The 26,554-nt window shown below is 43.1% G+C and overlaps 1 protein-coding gene across 1 annotated transcript in view; it reads right to left on the reverse strand.

The window, feature by feature from the left end:
• Nucleotides 1-11,198, reverse strand: part of LOC126281766 (juvenile hormone esterase-like) — a 69,673-nt gene extending 58,475 nt beyond the window's left edge. The window contains exon 1 of the mRNA XM_049980964.1: nucleotides 11,054-11,198. Within this exon, the coding sequence (XP_049836921.1) occupies nucleotides 11,054-11,155 (102 nt within the window). The 5' untranslated portion in view covers nucleotides 11,156-11,198. The remainder of the gene's footprint in view (nucleotides 1-11,053) is intronic.
• Nucleotides 11,199-26,554: the final 15,356 nt, after the last annotated feature.

Consider the following 26,554-nt stretch of genomic DNA (forward strand, 5'->3'; position numbering starts at 1 on the left):
AACAAGCAGTCAAACAGGAGTAGCGCAGGAGTAGGTACAGCAATGAATAACAAAATGTGAATGTGGGTAAGCTACAACGAACAGCATAGGCAACAATAGCTAAGGTAGATACAGAGGCAACACACACCAGTAGCACATGTTTATATGCTAACTAGCTCTGAAGACGATGAAGACATTATGAGAATATACGACGAGATAAAAGAAATTATTCAGATAGGTAAAGTAGACAAACATTTAGCCCTTATGAGGTAATGGAATTCGATAGTACGAAAAGAACGAGAAGAATAAATTGTATGAGGACAAGAACAGGAGAAGATGAAAGAAAGGGGACGTCGCTTGATAAAATCCCGGACAGAACGCAATTATGTGATTAGGTAACTTCGAAAAACGGTTGTATACGTTGAAGAAATCCGGAGACAGAAAAATGTTTTAGATAGACGAGATAATAGTAAGAAAGAATTTTCGAACGATGTTTTAAAATGTAGTACGTTTACAAGGACACATTTGAACTGTGAGCATAATTTTTTATGAACTGCCTATTAAAACATAAGAAATACCAAATAGGTAGTAAATTAAGCAGTGGAAGCTGGGTAAACTGACAGAACAAGACTTTACTGGGGGCGTCAAAGGCAATATTGTGAAAAGATTCACTGAAAGGAAAATGGGATAAAACAGAAGACGAATCTATAGCGTGGAGAGAGGAAACAGTGAAGCTAGCAGACCATCAAATTGGTAGGAAGAAAAAAACCACTAGAAACCCTGAGGTAACACACAAAAAAGTAATTGGCGGAAGTATAAAATATTAAAACACAAAAAGTGAAGCAAACACAAGGGAATACAGACGTCTAAGAAATGAAACTAAGAGGAATTGTGACAAGACAGGAATGTCTGGACTAAACGCAAGGCTGCATCTGCATGCACGACTACGGGAAAAATGAATGTGAAAATGAGTGTGAAATCAAGCCCCTTTTAGCCCTCTGATTTCCAAACTTTTATCTTACTGGGCTACAAGCTTCGGCAGAATTTTACGCTATCTTCAGGGCCCCTGACCGACTTATAGGAAAATTCCAAATTCGGTTTCTGTCAAAACAGAGAGCAGTATTCAAAGACTCGTATCTGTAGCAGGTGATGTTTGAACTGATCGCCTGTGTCAACCAGAACTCTACAGATAACAATTTTTGAATGCTGGTACCTGTTTTGACCGGTAAAGAGCTTGGGATCCTCCTACAAGTCTGTCAGAGGGCCCGAAGATGGCGTAATATATCGCCAAATCTGATATCCCAACAAAATAACAGGTTGGAAATTAGACTGCTGAAAAGTTTGATTTGATGTAGGTTTAGAGAGCATGATTGCAGAATATTGACACGGATTACATACAGAAGAACGGAAAAGCTGATAGAACGAAAAGTTTAAATTCTGGAGAAATGAAATTGCACACCAAAAAGCTGACGATACGACATATCCTAGAAGGCAGTCTGAAGATATGGATTTCGACAAAGCTTTTTACAAAATTGATTGGAATAGATTTAGGGAAAGTTTTTACAAGACTGATTGTAGCTAAAATGTTAGTAAACCAGACTGCAGGTATAAGAATTGGAGCACAAGGAAAGGAACCAGTGATTCAGCAGGGAGTTAGACAGAAGTGTAGTCCATCCATGAATGTTTTTTAGAAGCATGGAGCAAGCAGTGCAAGAAACCAAGGAGGAATTTAGTAAGGGAATTAAAATTTAGGGAGAAGAAACAAAAGCTTCTGAGGTTTTCCCATGACATAGTAATTCTGTAGAGACGGGAAAGGCCTTGGAAGCTATGTTAAACGGAAAAGATACTGTCTTGAAGAGAGGCTTTAAGATGAACGTCAATAAAGATAAAATAGTGGTAATGGAATGTCGTGGAATTAATTCAGATGATACTACTAGAATTAGATTAGAAAATTAGACAGAAAAGCGTAGATGAATTTGCTATTTGAACAGCAGAATAACTGACAATAACCTGAGTAAACAGGATCGTACAATGTAGCTTCTGTGAAGTTTGGAAGGTAGGAGACGATATACCGGCAGAAATGAAGGTGTGAGGACAGGTCACTAGTCGTGGTTGAGTATTTCAGTCGGTGGCGGCACGGTAGCTCATAATGTTCGGTCAGAGGATTATTCACCCTCTGTAATAAAAAAAAAAAAAAAAATCTGAGTTAATGGAACGACGATGAACTTGAACAAGCGTCATAGGAAGATCGCCCCGAACCAATATAACGAACAATCACGAACAGAACGTGACAAAAAAGTCTATAGAGCACTTTTCCGTTAAAGGCAAAGGTCTCGAGTTCGAGTCTCGGTCTGCCAGTTTCATATCAGTGCACATTCCGCTGCAGAGTAAAAATATCATTCTAAAAATAAATTTAATCCACAAACTGGCTAAAAGAGGGGATCGATTGATGGGACATATGTTAAGGCATTCAGTAATCACAATTTGGTAGTGGAACGAAGTGTAGTGTGGAAAACTTTTAGATGGAGGCCAATGTTCGAAGGTTGCAACAATCATGCATGGATGAGTAAGCCTACACAGCATGGAAGAGCATGGAGAGCTGCATCACACCATCTTCCAGAATGAACACCACAACGACATCTCCACAGAGTATCCCATATCTTCAGTATATTAACCAAGTAGTATATCTAAATAAAGACTTTCACCAACTGAAATATTATTAACTTAGCCAAAACATTTAGTGTAATCATTTGTGATTAAAAAAAAAAGACACAAACGTCGTGGTATCAGGAATAAACACCAGCATCGAAATCTTAGATACAAGAGGAAACGAAAAAAATGGAACGACCCCATGTGAGCATCGCAGTAAGTGCCCATCACGACATCTTCAGAGATGCTTCTTTCTCTATAGGAAACAAGTGCACCCAGCTTCATACGAACAGGTGACTCTGTGGTGACGAATGCAGTACCGTTAATTCTAAATGTTCCCTTCCAGTTTCCACGTACTTCATGAACAGAGCGTAGCCTCTTGCTGCATTTACTATCTAATGTTACAGAGACATAATTTCGTCACTGTTCTGCTATTTCCTCAGTTGCCCAGTTTCAGTCATACTGCGTATCGTTTCTAAGTTGTGGTGAATATCCAAAATCAGTGGAGAAGTTCAAAGTTGATCATAACGCAGTCGATAAATAGTCACTACTGGCCGCCAAAACTCAATGGTTTCTATAAAGATATCTCATGAGTTGTGTTTTCCGGCAGATAATGGATGTGTCGGTGGCAAATAGCAGACGATTAACAAGCTAGGTCCTTAACCGTGCACTCGAGCTGGACAGCTGATCCTCCGGACTTGAATTATTGACTCCTGTGGTGCCTGTTCTGCTTCGGCGTAACGAACTGGGTTCCACCAGTAGACTCAATGACTTTTCCAGGTCGCAGCACAGCCATTCTTCAGGGATCGTATAGGTAGGAAGTAAAGCTTTTGGATCACATCTTAGTATGCCACGTCACAAGTCACGCATCCTAGGAACAAACGTTTCTTACGCTGAACGTTTTGTTCCTGTGCAAAAGACTTACTGAATGTGCTCCTTCTCAGGTCAGATATATATTCTACGTAAAAGGTGCTGTAGGCAGTGTTGTGTCACGGCTTAAAGTCAAGCACCGGCACGCCAGCCGAGAACGCTGGAGAAGAGAGGGCTGTGAGAAGAGGTCAGCCAATCACTCAATAACTGACCCCTCTCCAGGACGACAACACGACAGCAGCAGCTCCTATATGAAGAAAACGTAAACGCCGCGTCCGACCGGTCGCGGCGCCAGTCGAGGAAAAGCTTCGAGAGTAGCGACCTGAATAGAAGCCAACATTTGGCGACAAGTAAGAAGAACCCCGTGCCTGGCTACCTAATTTTTTTATTTTTCTTAGGTTTTTATGTTTTGCTTGCTCCTTAATTTTACTTGTTTTTTCTTTGCACGGGTGTGTTTACTTGCTTCAACAGTGTCTCTTACAGTGGTTTTTACTAATCGGTGTTTTCAGCTGGACGTTGCCAAAATTTTCTTTTCCTATGCGCTTATTTTAATTTCTTGCCTTCTCTGTTTAATGCAATTTTCTCTCCCATTATGAGTAACCCACCTCTCCTACCCCTTGCTCAGGCTACTCAGCTGCAAGCGATAGATGCAAAGCCGCTAACACAGATGTTTCAGTTTCAGACCCAAGAAACAGCCACGCTGCTGAAAACGGTACAGAAGCTCTTGGTGAAGCAAACAAATACAATACCACAAGCAACACCTGTATCTGCGAGTTCCATGCCGCTTTTTCACCAGTTTAACGAAAGCGACGAGGAGTAGCTCGAGCAGTTGCAACAGTTGGAAGCCCACAAGCTCACAATGTACTAGATGCTGTGAAACTACATTACTTTTGGTCAACAGTAGAAGTGCAGTTTTTCACCTCATTCAGAAATTGTATCCTGACGCCACTCCAAGTAAACTTTCCTATGATCAGCCGGTTGGAGTGGCCGTGCGGTTCTAGGCGCTGCAGTCTGGAACCGAGCGACCGTTACGGTCGCAGGTTCGAATCCTGCCTCGGCCATGGATGTGTGTGATGTCCTTAGCTTAGTTACGTTTAATTAGTTCTAAGTTCTAGGCGACTGATGACCTCAGAAGTTAAGTCTCATAGAGCTCAGAGCCATTTGAACTACACTCCTGGAAATTGAAATAAGAACACCGTGAATTCATTGTCCCAGGAAGGGGAAACTTTATTGACACATTCCTGGGGTCAGATACATCACATGATCACACTGACAAAACCAAAGGCACATAGACACAGGCAACAGAGCATGCACAATGTCGGCACTAGTACAGTGTATATCCACCTTTCGCACCAATGCAGGCTGCTATTCTCCCATGGAGACGATCGTAGAGATGCTGGATGTAGTCCTGTGGAACGGCTTGCCATGCAATTACCACCTGGCGCCGCAGTTGGACCAGCGCTCGTGCTGGACGTGCAGACCGCGTGAGACGACGCGTCATCCAGTCCCAAACATGCTCAATGGGGGACAGATCAGGAGATCTTGCTGGCCAGGGTAGTTGACTTACACCTTCTAGAGCACGTTGGGTGACACGGGATACATGCGGACGTGCATTGTCCTGTTGGAACAGCAAGTTCCCTTGCCGGTCTAGGAATGGTAGAACGATGGGTTCGATGACGGTTTGGATGTACCGTGCACTATTCAGTGTCCCCTCGACGATCACCAGAGGTGTACGGTCAGTGTAGGAGATCGCTCCCCACACCATGATGCCAGGCGTTGGCCCTGTGTGCCTCGGTCGTATGCAGTCCTGATTGTGGCGCTCACCTGCACGGCGCCAAACACGCATACGACCATCATTGCCACCAAGGCAGAAGCGACTCTCATCGCTGAAGACGACACGTCTCCATTCGTCCCTCCATTCACGCCTGTCGCGACACCACTGGAGGCGGGCTGCACGATATTGGGGCGTGAGCGGAAGACGGCCTAACGGTGTGCGGGACCGTAGTCCAGCTTCATGGAGACGGTTGCGAATGGTCCTCGCCGATACTCCAGGAGCAACAGTGTCCCTAATTTGCTGGGAAGTGGCGGTGCGGTCCCCTACGGCACTGCGTAGGATGCTACGGTCTTGGCGTGCATCCGTGCGTCGCTGCGGTCCGGTCCCAGGTCGACGGGCACGTGCACCTTCCGCCGACCACTGGCGACAACATCGATGTACTGTGGAGACCTCACGCCCCACGTGTTGAGCAATTCGGCGGTACGTCCACCCGGCCTCCCGCATGCCCACTATACGCCCTCGCTCAAAGTCCGTCAACTGCACATACGGTTCACGTCCACGCTGTCGCGACATGCTACCAGTGTTAAAGACTGCGATGGAGCTCCGTATGCCACGGCAAACTGGCTGACACTGACGGCGGCGGTGCACAAATGCTGCGCAGCTAGCGCCATTCGACGGCCAACACCGCGGTTCCTGGTGTGTCCGCTGTGCCGTGCGTGTGATCATTGCTTGTACAGCCCTCTGGCAGTGTCCGGAGCAAGTATGGTGTCAATGTGTTCTTTTTTCCATTTCCAGGAGTGTATTTTTCCTATGATCATGTTGTAGATTCGCTAACTAACAATTATGACGAACAAGTGACAGTGGCTGCAGCTAGGTACCAATTATTTCGTTGCAATAAAAAGATCAGAGCAAACATATCGCGGGTGGCTAACAGATTTGCAGGGTATTAAGAGGAAATGCAAATTCAAATATGCTTGAGGTGCTTTATATTCAGATGTTACGCTGCGTGATGTGATTGTATACAACGTAACTGATGTCAAACTTAGAGAAGAGATTTTAAAATAGTGAGGTCCATCATTTCAGCATGTAGTGCAGATACTAGGTCAGTGTAGTTCAGGTGCCATTTCGGCTGATAAATTTGAGCAGCGACCGGCCTACTAGGTAGCGACAGCATGCACTTGCCACGCCGTGTAAACAGTTCTCGACGTCACGTAAACATTTCCCTAAACAGAATTACGTCAACAATCGGTGCTATTCACAGCACACGCACCAAAACTGCCCGTACCGACAAGTACAGTGGTACGCTTGTGGCAAGAAAGGCCACGTACAATCCGTATGTCTGCAACGGAACAAACATAAGAACTCTGCCCACTCACAGAAGTATATTCACAAGACCCATGTAATCAATGCAATGTGTTCAAAGCCTGCTGCGGGCATTAGCGAAACTAGCAAGCAAACAGTTTCTTCAGTGCTACACCAATCCAACAAACTTTTTGTTCAATTGCATATTTGTGGAAAGCATGTGAAATTTCCAATGGACTCTGGTGCCTCTGTTACATTTCTGAATTGCAACAAGTGAGAGCTGTTCGGCTCCCCACGGCTGTCGCACATAATGAATTACAGTGGCCATGACATTCACGTTCTCGGAAAATGAACTTTGCCAGCTATGTATCGGTCGCATACACGAACTGTGACTTTCACTGTGCTACAATCATGCACTTGTGAGAACATATTTGGCCTTGATTCGTTTGATATCTTTGGCTTTCAGTTTCAGGACAATGTGTTGTCAGTGACTGCATTCAAAGCTAAAGACAGTGTAGCTGGTTTGCTGAAAGAATTCTCTCAACTCTTTTCTGAGGGTTTAGGCAAGGCTAACAATTTTCGTTGAACATATTACTATGAAAGGAAATGCTCAACCGAAATTTTGCCAGGATACAGCTGATCCCATTGCATTACGGGACAACGTCGCTGCTGAACTTGAAGAATTGCAAGATAGCGGAATTATTGCGCCCATATCAGATAGTCAATGGGTAAGTCCACTTGTTTTGCTCCCCAAACCATCAGGTCACATTTGCCACTGTGTTGACTTTATAACTACAGTCAACCCACAAACTGTGATTGGTACTTATCCAGTGCCATGGCAAGACGATCTCATGGACATATTAGGTGCTGGTCGCTACTTTTTAAAAATTGATTTGCGGGACGCATGTCTTCTAACACGGCTAGATGAAGAATCTCAAAACTCGTGTGTTGTGAACATTCATTTGGGCTTATTTAAATATTTGCGTTTTCCTTTTGGCGGTGCTTCCGCACCCGCCTTTTTCCGACAGTATTTGGAACAGCGCAAGTACCAAACTGTTCAAACTAGTAGCAGGTCGTACACCTGTAGAACACATAGGAAATTTCTGTGCTTTGTTCCGTGTGTTATCTGATGCAGACTGGACAAGTATGATTTTTATAAACCTTAGTTGCAGTATCTTGGCCATGTCAAAAACAGTCAAGGTGTACATCCTCTTCAGTCACACTTGTTAGCCATATGTGACCTGCAAGTTCCTTGCAATGTCACAGAACTGCAGTCACTCTTTGGGACAATGAACTATTATATTCTCCGTTCAAACCGAATGCTGTAGAAATTGCAGCTCAATTGAATCGCTTGCATCGCAAGAACGTTCCCTTTGTTTGGAAAGACGGGTGCCAAGAAGCTTTTAAAAACCTTAAAAATGCATTGCACAGTGATCGATGCTTGGTTCACTTTAACCCTGACAAACCAGTCGTGTTGCAAGTTGACGCTCCCTCGGTGCAATGCTTTCGCACAGAATTGGTGATAAAGACAGGTCTATTGCTTTTGGACCAAAAGTGTTGTCCGAAGCTCAGTGTAGCTACTCACAAACAGAGAGAGAGGCAATGGCTATTGTTAATGGTGTCACCAAATTCCACCATTATCTGGATGGCAGAAAATTCTACTTAGTAACGGATCACAGGTCATTGCAGTCCTTGTTTCATCTGACGAAGTCGCTTCCTGTTGAAACTGCCCCAAAATTGCAGAAATGGGCTTTGTTTTTATCTCAGTACCAGTGCGAGATTGTGTATTGACCGACAGCTCAACGTGGTAATTCGGACGCACTTTTAAGTCTTCCGATTGGCCCTGATACAGACTTTGACGTTTCAGCTGCATATTGTTGTCATATCGATATTCAGGATTCTGAATTGCTTTAATCCTTTCCTCTGAACTGTAGGAAAATTGGACAGGTCACGGAAGATGATTCAGATCTGAACATTTTGCTACAATACATTCGCACTTCTTGACCTCGCTCATTGCGTAGCATAAAGATCACTGTTACTTTGCACGTCGGCATAGCCTCGCTATACAGCGTGATGTGATTCTTGTTCAAAATGACTGTGTCACATCTGTTGATCCCTAAAGCTTTGCAAACAGAAGTGTTGCAGTTACTGCACCAAGGACACTGGGGGATTGTCCGTACGAAACAGTTAGCGCGTCTACACTGTACTTGGCAGGGTATGGACACCCAAATAGAACAGATGTCGTTACAGTTTCACGCATTTGCGGAAAATCAGTCCTCTCCGCCACAAACATTCTCTGCTTGGCCCAAGTCGCAATCACATGGCACATAGACTTTGCTGAATCTTTTGGAACATTCGTTGGTTGATTGTGGTAGACCCTTACAGCAAGTTTCCTTTGCTGTGCTAATGAAATCGACAACGTCACGTAACGCAATACAGGCGTTGCCCTCCATTCTTTGCCTCGACGGTTTGCTTGAAGTTATAGTGTCGGACAACGGCCCTCAGTTCACGTCAACTGAATTTGAAACATTCTGTGAACGCAATGTATACAACATCTAACATGTGCACCATTCCATCCACAGTCAAAGTGCGAAGCGGAACATTTTGTAAGAACCTTCATGCAGCAGATGGCCAAATGTCGGACCACACACAAGAGGGATCAAGCATTGCAACTGTTTCTCGCCTCATATCGTCCGCATCCACGAGATGGACCATCGCCGGCGGTATTGCTTCATGATCGTCGCCATCTGATACTGATCCACCCGCCGACCCTCCTCAGCATCCGTTGCCGAAGGGAGATTGCAAGTATCGCTTCACATCGCATAATATTGTGTTCTTGATGGTTTTTAGTGGCAGCAGACGGTGGGCGCGAGGTGAGATCCTTCATCGACTTGGCGCATGCATGTATCTCATTTCAGGCCCAGACGGATTGCTGCCCGACATCGCAATCAAATTCGCCACTGTCATGTGCACGGTGAACCTTCTGTGACTCTTCCATCAGATTCGCGGATCCCGTGGAAAGCGCGGCCACAGCAGCACAGGGAGTCTTCAGGACAGAGTGGGACGAACCAGTGGAGACAGAGCTTTCGTCTCCTCCGCCCCCTCTCGTCCTACGATGGAGCTGGAACCGTCCTCACCGAGGAGGCCGACTCCTTCTCCATATTCTTACGGGTCTCAGGAGGTGGACGCGTACCCTTCTGGTCGTTTTCCAGGGAACGTTTCCACCAGAGCGAAGGCCGGACGTCGGGGTACTACTGGAAGTCTGACTTCCCCTGCAGCCACAGCTTCCAGTCCATCTCAACGTCCACGGTCATGCCTCCCCGGCCGTTATCGTACTCCCTGTACGACCAGCGTCCATCGCTTGGGGTGGAGGGGGAGGGGGAGAACGTACGGCGGAAAGTCAAGCGCCGACAGGGCAGTCGCGAACGACAGAACAGAGGGGGCTATGAGGAGAGGTCAGCCAATCGTTCGCTGACAAACCCCACCTCAGGGTGTGGCAGCAGCGGCCTCTATGTGAAGAGGACATAAGCGCCGCGTCCGATTGGTCACGGCCCTAGTCTAAGAGAAGCTTCAAGACTAGCAACCTGAATAGAAACCAACATGTTGTATTTCCAATGTCTTGTGATTCACATGGACATACTTCAGGCAATCGTTCAAACATTTTACCAAGGAAACGTATGTATTATTAGCAACATTTATCGTGAACATGAATATAAGTCTCACTCAGTTCGCACCCCATGAGATTCTTGCCTGAGATGCACTTTGTCCTTAGCAGTACTCCGTAGACCACATTCAACTTTCTGTTTCTCAAGAATGCTGAGAATCTTCTGAAAATATTTTGATGTCTTACCAATGCTAACGAATACAATGTCGAGAACTGCAGCTAACTGTACTACACCTGGCTGCAAATAATCTTCGAGATTACAATCAGAATATAGCAACTTCAGTCCTTAGAAGAAATCCACCAGCTGGAAATCTGTCACTACGCAAGACCGTAAAACCGTCGTTTCAGCTAATGGCAGGTCATGACGTTTAAGGATACGAGATTTGAAATAAATTACTTGTGTGTTTCCATTTTACGGAAGTGCTACTCTCCAGAAATTCGCCAATCACCTGGCCGTTAACACACAATTAAATGATAATATTCGTCTTTTCCGGTTCTGCAGCGTCAATGTAAGATGTACAACAGTTTACAAATATTGCGAAAACAACAACACAACAATTGTGCTACAACTGCGCAAGTACTGAGATGGGACATGAACTAAGTACAAAAAGTACGTCCAAGAGCAGACAAAACTACAGAACTGTTTGGATAACACAGAGGGAACGTTCAAATCAGTTAATTCAACTGGTTGCGAATACACAAGTAACAAGATTCTTGTCACTGACGAAGTCGTACAGGAGGCAATATGGCACAAAGCGTGCAGTGTACCAGAAGTAGGGGTGAAGAAATAAGTCATGAAGACTCCCTGAGAGTACCTGGAGAAGCTGGGGGCGCGGTGCCGAGTCTGCGACTCCCACACAGAGGGCAGCGGCCAGCATCAGTGCCACACTGCACATGTTTCCGTCTCTGACCGCCATGTCTGCCTTCTGGCTGCTCACACTACAACTTCTTCAGTGACCGACCTGTCATTCTTATCTCAGAGTTATATTACGTAAAGCACTTCCTATCAATCTACGTGTGGTGAGCAGTGTAACTTATCGCATCATATCTCTACTGAGATTACTGTTCAAACAGGAGCACAAGCCGTCTTGCCTCACAATTTAAATAATGTCAATAACATATTCAGTTTAATGCTTTGGTAACTCTACTGATTGCATATGTAAAGTGGAAAGGATAGACCGAGCGAGGGTACGCAGTGGTTAGCACACTCCACTTGCATTCGAGAGGACGATGGTTCAGTTCGCCATCCGGCTACCGAAATGTAGGTTTTGCGTGATTTCACTAAATCACTCTGGGTAAAAATCGGGACGGTGCTTTTGAAAAGCCCAATCCTTTTGTAAATCGAGTTTGCTCTCCGTCTGTAAATATCGCTCTGCAGACGGGACGTTAACCTCTAATCTTCCTTTCTTCCTTCGAGTGCATTGGTATGCACGTTGACTGATGTGAATTCTGTGTCTTGTTAAGACGCCACCGTTTTCAATCATCTTATTCAGACGAAGAAAATATGTTGTTTATTCATCATGTAATCCGTAACACACATCAGGCGAACAGATACTAAGTACCAACTTCTCAGCCAAATTTGGATCTCAAAACTTTTCACAGCTCCTTGTATCCTACTGCATAGTATCCGTAGATAAATTTTAATTAGAAACAATTAGTATGTATTGTACAGGAGACAAATATATTTATGCCATTTGCTGAGTTTAAATATTTTAGAATAGTGCCTTTACAATTGTCATGGAATAATATGTTATTAAATTAAAGTAAAAGTCATATTTAATAATCTGCTGATGGCCGGCATTTAGGCAAACATGTAAACAAATACTTAAGAAGTATTTCATCGTTTTGATAGGAGTCAAGCACATAATAAAATTAATTGTTATCCTAAGTAACTGAAATCATTACCTTACGTGGTAATAGTTGTTATCTTTCTAGGTTCAGTGACATACAGAGAGCAAAAGCCTGACGAGAGATTAGATTGTCATCCTAAGAAAATGAAATCGATACTTTGTATGGTAATTTTTGCTATCTTTGTAGATTCCACCCGCGGGGTCACAAAGTAATTTGGGTTCCAGATGTGCCAGCACTGTCCTAAAAGCCATTTTTTATCAACAGTGGTGTATCCGATCCTTCTCCGGTGAGGAGAATCCTAGAGAAATCCAAGCAAATGGTAACTCTCTCACTGTGTCGTATCTGTTCGAAACTAACGACGTCAGCTTCAGCTGCACGGAGTGGCTGCGTGGTTTAGGGCGCGATGTGACGGATTGCGTGGCCCCACCCGCCGGAGTTTCGAGTCGTCCCTCGGGCATGGATGTGTGTGTTGTTCTTCGCATAAGTTAGTTTAAGTAGTGTGTAAGTCTAGGGACCGATGACCTCAGCATGTTCATCCCTGAGGAATACACCCACCCATCCGACGTGAATTTCAGAGTTTCGGATGAGAAAAGACAACGAAATTAGTACCGTTGAAATCGTGTGCTTTTACGTACTTTTAACGTGGAAGTTCACATTAGACTATGTCCCTTATTTTGTGCCTGAAATGTTACCCCTGCATATTACATATTACTCCTACGTAAGTAAACGTAATACAGATTTTTAAAAGTTTTTTTTAACCAGAGTTAACCAAGATAAAACTGATATTAGAATCATCGTTTTCGAACTCATGCACTTATTAACTCTGTATTTAAACAAATTGCATCTTGTAGATATAATTTGTGCAATGAAAATATTTTTTCTATCTGTGCCCCACTTCGGCAAATAATCCGAAAAAACTGAGATAGTGTAGCAGCATAAATTATCTCAATGCCTCCGGCTCCGTTGGCATGTGTCTCGAAGTTCAATAGCGGCTCACACTTACCTGCATAGCTGCAATTTTTATTTAATAAATCTGTAGTCTCTCCATATGGTAGGCTACATCATCTTACTTTTGTATGCAATTGAAATGAGTGGGATATGTTTGGAGAACGTGGTTTTTGTGGGAACACATGTGGAGGTGCGAAACGAGTGAAAACTTAATTAAACAAAGATCAAGGGCAGAGGATAGCAGGATTGTAAGAAATCTAAATTATGCTGCAGAGATGTGTAATGATCAACGTTCAAATACGGAATAACGTACCTCATGTATAAATACAGTTCACTGGAGCATGTGTCTTTGTGTCCCACTACACCGAGGCAAATCATTTGAAACCTCGGATGAATTAATAAAAATTGGCTATTGATCCCAACGTGTGCTAAGGGGTTTGAATGCGCGTACAAAGATCTAATATTTTTTATGTTATTTGAGCCTACAGAATTTATCATGGTTAGAAATACAGTTGTGCCCGATCTGGAAGGCCACCATGGTCACGACAATGCGTCTGTACTACGGAGTAAATCAGCAGGACCAGTCATAGCACCAGAGTACCTTGTCAGTTAATGTGAGACCTCCCAAAACGAATTCTGCCACTTCGGATTCCTACTGATTGGCTCCAATCAAACTTGGACAACCCGGCAAGACAACCCTTACAGTATCCAGCCACAGACATGACGCTTTAGTGCACAGATACATGGCTGCATACCTTTTAGTTACATTATCGTCGCGCACACGAATATGCGGCATGTAATGTGGTTTGTGCCACAGAAGACGCCTTTCAAGTTGAGTAGGACTCTCAAACTGAACATTTGGCAACGTATCCTTTCCATACTAATACCGATGAATTGTGGAAAGATAATCATTCGATCTGCGTTTTAGGCCAGAGACTTATTTCACGCAATTTATTCACGGTTCGGCAGACCGAGTGGAAGCCTTTTCGGTATTTTTGGAAGACTTCCCGAAGTGCTGGAGACCTGGGAGACTCTCTATTTTGGTAACTCCAGCAAGATTACCGGGAAATGGGGAAGACGAGATTTACTCGGAAATACACTTGTTCTATCGACACTGGAATTAGTAAATATTTTATATGCAATTTTATGTAATTTATTTCACTCATGTTATTAGTCGCGAACAAATGTTGTAGCTACCTTGTTTGGTGATAAACCGACTACTTACTGATACTCGAACATCAATTTTGAATGTCCTTTTCTGCAATAATGACTGTATCTTTCAATCTATATTACTGAACGGCAAATCTGGGGCACATAATTTGATGTACTTTATTCCATATATATATAAACTGCGCCTATTTCTTGATGCAGCGCAGTGCATGGCGCGCAAATTACCCAGACTATAGTCATCCAGTACTTGAAAGTAAGTGCGTTTGGTGATTACAACAATAATTTAGAATCTTTTCGAAACTTTTTTTGCTTATACCTCCAAAAAGGAAAAAAAAAACTTTTATCGCCTACTACATTTTCACTAATCTAAAACTCCAGATATGACGTTTTAACTTATTACTTCTTTGCTGTTAGCTCTGTTGGGAACACATTTTGCAGACAGCATCCATAAATACCCTGAATGTAACTGCAATATTATATCTTTATAGCACATGTAGCTTTGGGGACAGGAAATTTTCTACTTGGGAGATAGATATTTTTTACATAATTGGTGTCTGGGGGATTTAGTGGTACAGTTTGACAATTTATAGTTAATGCCATCAGTGTAAATGTACTGAAGCATTGTTGTGTTCCAGATACCATGGTTTAACGTAATACTTACAAATACACGGAAGCGCCGAAGTAACTGGTACACGCATGTATATTCAAGTACAGAGATGTGTAAACCGGCACAATACGTCGCTGCGGTCCGTAACGCCTATAAGAGACAACAAGTATCTAGCATAGGGTGTCCATTCGTCCCGTTTTTCCCTCGACAGTCCCGTTTTTTTACCAAAATGTCCCGATGTCCCGAAAGGTTTTTTGGGGACGTTGAAATGTCCCGTTTTTCTATGATTCCGCTTGGATAGAGTATTTTACGCTACTGGTTGTTTACGCAATTATTTACGCTAGGAAGCGTGTGATGACTTTCAGCATACCCCAAACGTGTACCAAACTGTCAAAATTTGCAAGTAATTTTAAACGCACTGTAGGTTACGAATAACAAAGAAAATTCTTCTTTTCTAAATCGATCCAGTGAATCCGTCCTTACGGTCCAGAGATACTCTACACCACTGATACTTACTCTCTGGCTTTCGTCACCACACCGTTAATGTTTTGCACTGTGCAATCACTGTTTCATTATGCCAAAATGAAAGTGTAATTTTAACAGCAATATAAAAAGCGAGTTTCCTTTTATCACTGGTAGTGGAGAAACTGTAGAATTTACGATGTGCAGATCAAAATTTGCTATTGCCCATGGTGGAAGGTTTGACATTGTGAATCACATTAAGACGAAGAAACATCGCATGAGTGATCAAACGAAAAGAGCAAATAAATGTGTGAGTGACTACTATGTTAACTTAAATTCAGTAACAGAAATGGATAGGCAGTTGGCAGCACAAGAAACTACGTTTGCATACCACAGCGCAATGCATAACCATAGCTTTGAGTTAATGGACTTTACTACAGCAGTTGTTAAAAGACCTTTCAATCCTAAATTCACACGTGAACACACAAGATGTAATGCAATCATTTCAAATGTTACTGCACCGTATGCAGCTCAGTAGGTTTTAAATGAAATGAAAAGTGCTCGAATCATTTCTGTAATTATTGATACATCGAATCATATGGACCTGAAGTTGGTTCCTCTCCTTATCAGGTATTTTCACCTTGAAAATGGCATCACGCTGAAAGCGCTCGAATTGGTTAACTTAGCGGGAGAAACTTCAGATATACTTCAGAATTATGTGCTGGAGGTTTAAAGAAATGTGATCTTGATGGAAAGGCGATTGCAGTTTCTGCAGACATCACTAACACCAATTTTAGTGGTAAGCAGAGGAAAGGAAAAAATAATTTTTTCTATAAACTGTGACAGAACACAGTGAATAATATAGTAGGTTTTGGCTGTCCAGCGCATGTGGTGCAAAATTCGTTACAAACTGGCTCAGATTGCCTACCCATAGACTGCCAATTAATTGTAAACTAAATCTACCAGCATTTCCACATATATACAGTAAGGGTTGAATCTCTGAAGTCATTCTGTAAGTTTACTGAAACTGAATACAAAACTTTACTTGGGCACAGCAAGACAAGGTGGCTATCTCTGCTACCAGCATTAGAAAGAATTGTAGACATGTTTCCTGCCTTGAAATCATACTTCATTTCCCTTGATAAGTGTTCAAAAATGGTTCAAATGGCTCTGAGCACTATGGTACTTAACATCTATGGTCATCAGTCCCCTACAACTTAGAACTACTTAAGCCTAACTAACCTAAGGACAACGCACAACACCCAGCCATCACGAGGCAGAGAAAATCCCTGACCCCGCCGGGAATCGAACACGGGAATTGATAAGTGTCCTGGTATCCTTAAACAATTCTTTGATAATCCTGTGTGTATTGTTCTTCTACATTTTCTGTTAGCAGGCTAAAACCTTTCTCCACAACAAGTAAATGTATTGAGAAACAAGAAATCACCATAGTGGAAGTTTATCAACAAATAAACAAATTATTGGGCAAATTACATTGTAGAAATTTGTGGTCGGATGAAAAAAACAGAATGAAAGTTGAAACAGTGAGGGCTTCACTCATTGTCAAAATACACTTTAATGGTGTATCGTGTACTGACTTTTATGATACAATTTCAAACGAAAATGCACTTCTTGATTAAGTACATAAAAGTGAAAAGTACAGTGATAGAATGGCAGAATAATTGTAAAATGTGATTTGGGATCATCTGAGTGCACGTTGTAAAGGTAAACTTGTATGTGCATTAAATTTAGTCAATACAATATTTATGTCCCGTTTTTTTCTTCATTGCCCCAGGTTTTTCTCTAATTTATTTTTAATGTCCCCTTTTTCAACGAAATTGGAAATGGACACCCTAATCTAGTACAGTTGTTAGATCAGATACTGCTGCTACAATGGCGTCTTATCAAGTTTTCAGTGAGTTTGAACGTGATGCTATAGTCGGTGCACGAGCGATGGGACACAGCATCTCCGAGGTAGCGATGAAGTTGGGATTTTCCCGTACGACCACTACACGAGTGTACCGCGAATATCAGGAATCCGGTAGAACATCAAATGTCCGACATCCCTGCGGCCGGAAAAAGAGATCCGGCTAGGACGAGATCAACGATGACTGAAGAGAATCGTTCAGCGTGACAGAAGTGAAGCCTTTCCGCAAATTGCTGCAGGTTTCAGTGCTGGGCCATCAACAAGTGTCAGCGTGCGAACCATTCAACACCAACATTGGTCTGTTGATGACTGGAAAGATGTTGCCTGGTCGGACTTGTCTTTTCTGAAATTGTTGGAGTAATATGAGACCCCTAATACACATATTTACGACTCTGGTAGGTGACACGTACGTAAAAATCCTGTCTGATCTCATGGATCCATCCATGTCCATTGTGCATTCCGACGGACTTGGGCAATTCCAGCAAGACAATTCTGTTCCCCACACGTCCTAATTGCTACAGAGTGGTTTGAGAAACACTCTTCCGAGTTTAAACACTTCCGCTTGCCAAAAAAGCTTCCCAAACACGAGCATTATTGAGCATATCTTTGACGCCTTGAAACGTGCTATTCAGAAGAGATCTCCACCCATCGTCCCCTACGGATTTATGGACAGTCCTGCAAAACGCATGGCGTCAGTTCCCTCCAGCACTACCTCAGGCATTATTCGAGTCTGTCACGTCGTGTTGCGGAACTTGTGTGTGCTCGTTGGGGCCCTACACGACATTAGACAGGTGTACCGGTTGATTTGGCTCTTCAGTGCATTTACGTAGACAATTCACAAAAGTCGAGTAAAATAGAATTACTGTACATTTTTTGTATGGTTTAGTCAGTTTTTGCAAGGCACGCGGATAAAAGTTTTTAGAGTCAGAATGTTTTTTGCGTTATTCAGTTACAGTTTTTACAAGATACTCAGTTTGTATTATAAAAATCTCTTTCTTCCAGTAAATGAACGTGCATTGAGACTGTAGTGAAATGTGGTATAGGTGTATTGATTGTATAGATTGCATTGCGATTGACCACATACAGTGACAGTTCGAGATACCCAATGTGGCCTGTAAGCAGTCTGAGTGTATACTCCAATTTAAATGTGTTCCATATCTTATGATCACAAGTCGTAGACGAGGTATTTTGTGAGTGAATGTGATAAGTAGTTGTTATTGTTGTTTACGTTCAATATGTTTTTCATTGATGCATCACCAATTTATCTGGCGATATACATGAATATTGGTAAATAATCATCTATTACATAATAAAACTGTTGACATGTAGCATTTACCTCAAACAATTTTAAAAGTGAGGCCTGAATGAGTTAACCCATTGTCATTTGCATTTCCTTATGGTAGTGTAAACGCAATTTGTATATTGCGGCTAGTTTATGCCAGGTGATGACCACAAGATGAAAATTGTTGCAGAGTAATGAACTGAAACGTTTTATCACCTTGTGCGAAATTTTGCGTTTCTTTCAATAGTAAATTTATTTGTTTTTTAGAACTGGTGGAAGTCCTTATAACATATTATTACAGAAATCCATTACTCGCCTAATTCGTCGTTGTACGAGAGTGATGATATACGGTAACTTTGCAGTGTTCCCCCAGAAAATTATCCAGGCCGTTTGCTGCTATGTATTGTCTTCCTTTCTTAAAGTATAACTATGTGTGGTATCTCTTTCCTAATAACCAAATAGAAAACATTATTTTACTGTAGTATGAAAGGGATCATTCATGCCGCCTTTTCGTACTCTCGACGATAGCCACATGTCTGCCTCAAAGTTCTGTCTGCTGGGGCAACAGTTTTCCGGATGAGAGCTGTAAGCTATGTCTTGAGTTAGTCGTGTGAGCTGTGATGGGTGTCAGCCAACTGGGAAGCTTGATGGAAGTTTTGATTCACAAGGCTCCGTGACCGGCAGACAGACAACAGACACTCTTCTGCTCCCCCAAATGCTTCGATGACGTCGCGCCGAAACTGTTTAGTAGTATAGACGCTCCGTTTTGTGGTACTGAATTGAGCATATTCAACCGTTCTGGATTAAGATGAGATTGTTGCTGGCTATGCACACTGTGCTGTATTTACGTGATTGAAAATTATGTTGATTTTGGATCTGTGGAACATCAGGTTCCGTTCGATCGTCCATTTGACAGTCTAGATAGTCTAGTTTAACGTCGGAACAGGAATGTCTCTGTTCGCATTTCGAAATTTTCATGTCAGTTATCTCAGGTTTCATGTGGCATATCTGATTTTTCTTCCAATTGTAAGGTAATACATTTTCCACGCATTAATCATACTCCGAGCTGATTTTCTTTTATCTCTTATATCCAGTGGTAATCTAAAGATATATAGTCCGCAGAATTACATCTCTATAAGAAATATGTTATCGTGTACTCAACTATTGATCATTGTACTAGGATTGATCATAATTTCGATATTTATTCGATGTTATCGCTCTCTCTGGTTTCTGTTCAGTTTATTTGTCCACGTTTTCCATTCCTCCGCGTGAATTCATTCAATCACCACGTTCCCGAAACACACCACAATCATTGAATTCTGTTTAAAGCTCTAACAGAAAAACCTGCTTTAAGCAGAGGTTACAGTTTTATAAAACATAGTTTTCAGCCGTGCAGATTAGTTTACAACGCTGTTGAACGCCGAGACACGAGTCAGTGAGTATGAAAACTTTGACATATTTTCTGCTGCCACAGTAGCTCGCTATTTTCAAGTTGTTTGTAGGTCACAGAGAGCGAAACATCTACACTCCTGGAAATTGAAATAAGAACACCGTGAATTCATTGTCCCAGGAAGGGGAAACTTTATTCACACATTCCTGGGGTCAGATACATCACATGATCACACTGACAGAACCACAGGCACATAGACACAGGCAACAGAGCATGCACAATGTCGGCACTAGTACAGTGTATATCCACCTTTCGCAGCAATGCAGGCTGCTATTCTCCCATGGAGACGATCGTAGAGATGCTGGATGTAGTCCTGTGGAACGGCTTGCCATGCCATTTCCACCTGGCGCCTCAGTTGGACCAGCGTTCATGCTGGACGTGCAGACCGCGTGAGACGACGCTTCATCCAGTCCCAAACATGCTCAATGGGGGACAGATCCGGAGATCTTGCTGGCCAGGGTAGTTGACTTACACCTTCTAGAGCACGTTGGGTGGCACGGGATACATGCGGACGTGCATTGTCCTGTTGGAACAGCAAGTTCCTTGCCGCTCTAGGAATGGTAGAACGATGGGTTTGATGACGGTTTGGATGTACCGTGCACTATTCAGTGTCCCCTCGACGATCACCAGAGGTGTACGGCCAGTGTAGGAGATCGCTCCCCACACCATGATGCCGGGTGTTGGCCCTGTGTGCCTCGGTCGTATGCAGTCCTGATTGTGGCGCTCACCTGCACGGCGCCAAACACGCATACGACCATCATTGGCACCAAGGCAGAAGCGACTCTCATCGCTGAAGACGACACGTCTCCATTCGTCTCTCCATTCACGCCTGTCGCGACACCACTGGAGTCGGGCTGCACGATGTTGGGGCGTGAGCGGAAGACGGCCTAACGGTGTGCGGGACCGTAGCCCAGCTTCATGGAGACGGTTGCGAATGGTCCTCACCAATAACCCCAGGAGCAACAGTGTCCCTAATTTGCTGGGAAGTGGCGGTGCGGTCCCCTACGGCACTGCGTAGGATCCTACGGTCTTGGCGTGCATCCGTGCGTCGCTGCGGTCCGGTCCCAGGTCGACGGGCACGTGCACCTTCCGCCGACCACTGGCGACAACATCGATGTACTGTGGAGACCTCACGCCCCACGTGTTGAGCAATTCGGCGGTACGTCCACCCGGCCTGCCGCATGCCCACTATACGCCCTCGCTCAAAGTCCGTCAACTGCACATACGGTTCACGTCCACGCTGTCGTGGCATGCTACCAGTGGGAGCTCCGTATGCCACGGCAAACTGGCTGACACTGACGGCGGCGGTGCACAAATGCTTCGCAGCTAGCGCCATTCGACGACCAACACCGCGGTTCCTGGCGTGTCCGCTCTGTCGTGCGTGTGATCATTGCTTGTACAGCCCTCTCGCAGTGTCCGGAGCAAGTATGGTGGGTCTGACACACCGGTGTCAATGTGTTCTTTTTTCCATTTCCAGGAGTGTACATTGCGCGAACAGCATGTATATGATGCAATCCTTTCGCGTGTATTATTAGTAGCTGCATGAGGTTATTCAGTTGCAGAGTTTAAAATTATTCTTTTTGTTCTCATACGGGTAAAATTTTATATAAAGTGTAACATTTTAGTAGTCATAGTTCCTTATGAACTCCGAAATTAAAGAAAGAAGTAGAGGTAGGCTTTTAATATAACCTGTCTGAATATGTTGTTGTTGTTGTGGTCTTCAATCCTGAGACTGGTTTGATGCAGCCCTCCATCCTACTCTATCGTGTGCAAGGTTCTTCATCTCTCAATACGTACTGCAACCTACATCCTTCTGAATCTGCTTAGTGAATTGATCTCTTGGTCTCCCTCTATGATTTTTACCTTCCACGCTGCCCTCCAATACTAAATTGGTGATCCCTTTATGCCTCAGAACATGTACTACCAACCGATCCCTTCTTCTTGTCAAGTTGTGCCACAAACTCCTCTTCTCCACAATCCTATTCAATACTTCCTCATGAGTTACGTGATCTACCCATCTAATCTTCAGCATTCTTCTGTAGCACCACATTTCAAAGGCTTCTGTTCTCTTCTTGTCCAAACTATTTATGGTCCATGTATCACTTCCATACATGGCTACACTCCATAGAAATATTTTCAGACACGACTTCCTTACATTTAAATCTATACGCTTCTTCAGAAGCGCTTTCCTTGCCATTGCTAGTCTACATTTTATATCCTCTCTACTTCGTCCATCATCAGTTACTTTTCTCCCCAAATTGCAAAACTTCTTTACTACTTTAATTGTCTCATTTCCTAATCTAATTCCCTCAGCATCGCCCGACTTAATTCGACTACTTTCCATTATCCTCGTTTTGCTTTTGTTGATGTTCATCTTATATTCTCCCTTCAAGACACTGTCCATTCCTTTCAACTGCTCTTTCAAGTCCTTTGCTGTCTCTGACAGAATTGCAATGTCATCGGCGAACCTCGAAGTTTTTATTTCTTCTCCATGGATTTTAATTCCTACTCCGAATTTTTCTTTAGTTTCCTTTACTGCTTGCTCAACATACAGGTTGAATAACATCGGGGATAGGCTACCACCCTGTCTCACTCCTTTCCCAACCACTGCTTCCCTTTCATGTCCCTCGACTATTATAACTGCTATCTGGTTTCTGTAGAAATTGTAAATAGCCTTTCGCCCTCTGTATTTTACTCCTGCCACCTTCAGAATTTGAAAGAGAGTATTCCAGTCAACATTGTCAAAAGCCTTCTCCAAGTCTACAAATGCTAGAAATGTGGGTTTGCCTTTTCTTAATCTAACTTCTAAGATAAGTCGTAGGGTCAGTATTGCCTCAAATGTTCCCATATTTCTACGGAATCCAAACTGATCTTCCCCGAGATCGGCTTCTACCACTTTTTCCATTCGTCTGTACAGAATACACGTTAGCATTTTGCAGCCGTGACTTATTAAACTGACAGTTTGGTAACTTTCACATCTGTCAACGCCTGCTTTCTTTGGGATTGGAATTATTATATTCTTTTTGAAGTCTGAGGGTATTTCGCCTGTCTCATACATTTGGCTCACCAGATGGTACAGTTTTGTCAGGACTGGCTCTCCCAAGGCTGTCAGTAGTTCTAATGGAATATTGTCTACTCCCGGGGCCTTTTTTCGACTTAGGTATTTCAGTGCTCTATCAAATTCTTCACACAGTATCATATGTTCCATTTCATCTTCATCTACATTCTCTTCCATTTCCATAATATTGTCCTCAAGAACATCGCTCTTGTATAGTCTCTCTATATACTCTTTCCATCTTTCTTCTTTCCCTTCTTCGTTTAGAACTGGGTTTCCATCTGAGCTCTTGATATTCATACAAGTGGTTCTCTTTTCTCCAAAGGTCTATTTAATTTTCCTGTAGGCCGTATCTATCTTACCCCTAGTGAGGTAAGCCTCTACACCCTCACATTTGTCCCCTAGCCATGCCTGCTTAGCCATTTTGCACTTCCTGTCGATCTCATTCTTGAGACGTTTGTATTCTTTTTTGCCTACTTCATATACTGCATTTTTATATTTTCTCTTTCATCAATTAAATTCAGAATTTCTTCTGTCACCCAAGTATTTCTACTAGACCTCGTCTTTTTACCCACTTAATTCTCTGCTGCCCTCACCACTTGATCCCTCTAAGCTATCCATTCTTCTTCGACTGTATTTTTTTTCCCCATTCTTGTCAATTGTTCCTTTATGCTCTTCCTGAAAGTCTCTACAACCTCTGGTTCCTTCAGTTTGTCCAGGTCCCATCTCCTCAAATTTCCACCTTTTTGAAGTTTCTCCCTGCTTACCACAGGTATTTTCCTGAAACTTTCAGACTCCCGCCACCCCTCAGCTCATTTTCTTGGGCTAGAGATACTGCATACAATCGCACTAGAAACCCGTTCTCGTGAGCCACATTGTTCGGACGTCCCACTGAATACTAGACCATACACGCATTGACAAACCATCAATATTGTAGTTCAAAATGAAGTATTGAAGTTTAAACTTGTTTTTGTTATTATGTCAGCAACGTACCAGTTACAACTGCACTGCAAGCCAATGGACAATGTCAGTGATGGGACAACGCTACAGTCTGGAACCGCGCGACCGCTACGATCTCAGGTTCGAATCGTGCCTCGGGCATGGATGTGTGTGATGTCCTTAGGTTAGTTAGGTTTAAGTATTTCTAAGTTCTACGGGACTGATGACCTTAGTAGTTATGTCCCATAGTGCTCAGAGCCATTTGATGGGACAAAGCCGATTTCTCACTGCCATTTGCAATTCATATCCTATGAAAAGTGTAACAGCCACCGAATTACGTTTAACACCTTGAAACAGCACTCAAACACGCCGATGATAAGAGGCCACCACAGTATGTCTCAATCCGGTGACTCACTGCCAACCACCAGATCTACAACCGAAAATTTCGCTGTGCAAAACGCCCCTGCCAACTGATCGCAACTTCCCGCGTCTATTTCTAGGCTTTGCCTATCCCTTGAGTGGCTTCAAGTGCTACCGTCACAGAACAAAGAATTTGTACATTGATTACCACGTGTTATATGAATATCTGGGTACTAGAAGTGAGAGCCTCGATATTGCAATCGTTTTGACATGTCATATTATATGTTTCTTGAGTGAGGAATACACCGAATATATATAGAAGTAGATCAAGAAAGCGCACAAGTTACGTAAAATTCAAGTTATGCTACTTACGCTTACTGTTCACTTAAAATGAGATTATTGTACTTCAGCTTACTGTGCGGTTACACTCTATGTTATGTTTCCAATGGATTAATACGCATTTTACTTGATGTAACCAGGTTATCATTTGTAAATAGTGTCGGCCTACATCTACATGATTACCCTGCAATTCACATTTAAGTTACTGGCAGAGGATTCATCGAACCACAATCGTACTACCTCTCTAGCATTCCACTCCTGAACAGCGCGCGGGAAAAACGAACACCTATACCATTCTGTTCGATCTCTGATTTCTATTATTTTATTTTTATGATCGTTCCTACCTATGTAGGTTGGGCTCAACAAAATATTTTCGCATTCGGAAGAGAAAGTTGGTGACTAAAATTTCGTAAATAGATATCGCCGCGACGAAAAAGGTCTTTGCTTTAATCCCAACTCGCGTATCATTTCTGCCACACTCTCTCTCCTATTACATAATAAAACAAAACGAGCTTCCCTTTTTAGCACTCTGTCGATGTCCTCCGTCAATCCCACCTGGTAAGGATCCCACACTGCGCAGCAATATTCTAACAGAGGACGAACGAGTGTAGTGGAAGCTGTCTCTTTACTGGAGTTGTTGCATCTTCTAAGTGTCCTGCCAATGAAACGCAACCTTTGGCTTGCCTTCCTCACAATATTATCTATGTGGTCTTTCCAACTGAGGCTGTTCGTAATTTTAACACCCAGGTACCTAGTTGAATTAACAGCCTTGAGAATTGTACTATTTATCGAGTAATCGAAATCCAACGGATTTCTTTTGGAACTCATGTGGATCACCTCACACTTTTCGTTATTTAGCGTCTACTTTCACCTGCCACACCATACAGCAATCTTTTCTAAATCGCTTTGCAACTGATACTGGTCTTCGGATGACCTTACTAGACGCTAAATTACAGCTTCATCTGTGAACAACCTAAGAGTACTGCTCAGATTGTCACCCAGTTCATTTATATCGATCAGGAACAGCAGAGGTCCCTGGACGCTTCCCTGGGGAACACCTGCTATCACTTCAGTTTTACTCGATGATTTACTGTCTACTACTACGAACTGCGACCTTCCTGACAGGAAATCACGAAGCCAGTCGCACAATTGAGACGATACCCCACAGGCCCGCAGAATGATTAGAAGTCTCTTGTGAGGAACGGTGTCAAATGCTTTCCGGAAATCTAGAAATACGGTATCAACTTGAGATCCCCTGCCGATAGCGCCCATTACTTCGTGCGAATAAAGAGCTAGCTGCGTTGCACAAGAACGATGTTTTCTGAAACCATGCTGATTACTTATCAATAGATCGATCCCTTCGAGGTGATTCATAATGTTTGAATACAGTATATGCTCCAAAACCCTACTGCAAACCGACGTCAATGATATAGGTCTGTAGTTCGATGGATTACTCCTACTACCCTTTTTAAACAGTGGTGCGACCTGCGCAGTTTTCCAATCTGTAGGTACAGGTCTATCGGTGAGCGAGCGGTTGTATATGATTGCTAAGTAGGGAGCTACTGTATCAGCGTAATCTGAAAGGAACCTAATCGGTATACAATCTGGACCTGAAGACTTGCAAGTATTAAGCGATTTGAGTGGCTTCGCAACTCCTAAGGTATCTACATCTAAGAATCTCATCCCAGCAGCTTTTCGTGTTTCAAATAGAATATTCCATTCGTCTTCCCTGGTGAAGGAATTTCGGAAAACTGCGTTCAATAACTCCGCTTTAGCGGCTCAGTCGTCGGTAACAGTACCATCGGCACTGTGCAGCGAAGGTATTGACTGCGTCTTGCCGCTTGTGTACTTTACATACGACCAGAATTTCTTCGTATTTTGTGCCAAATTTCGAGACAATGTTTCGTTGTGGAACCTATTAAAGGC

This window comes from Schistocerca gregaria, chromosome 7, assembly GCF_023897955.1.
Source record: "Schistocerca gregaria isolate iqSchGreg1 chromosome 7, iqSchGreg1.2, whole genome shotgun sequence".
Classification (NCBI taxonomy): Eukaryota; Metazoa; Arthropoda; class Insecta; order Orthoptera; family Acrididae; genus Schistocerca; species Schistocerca gregaria.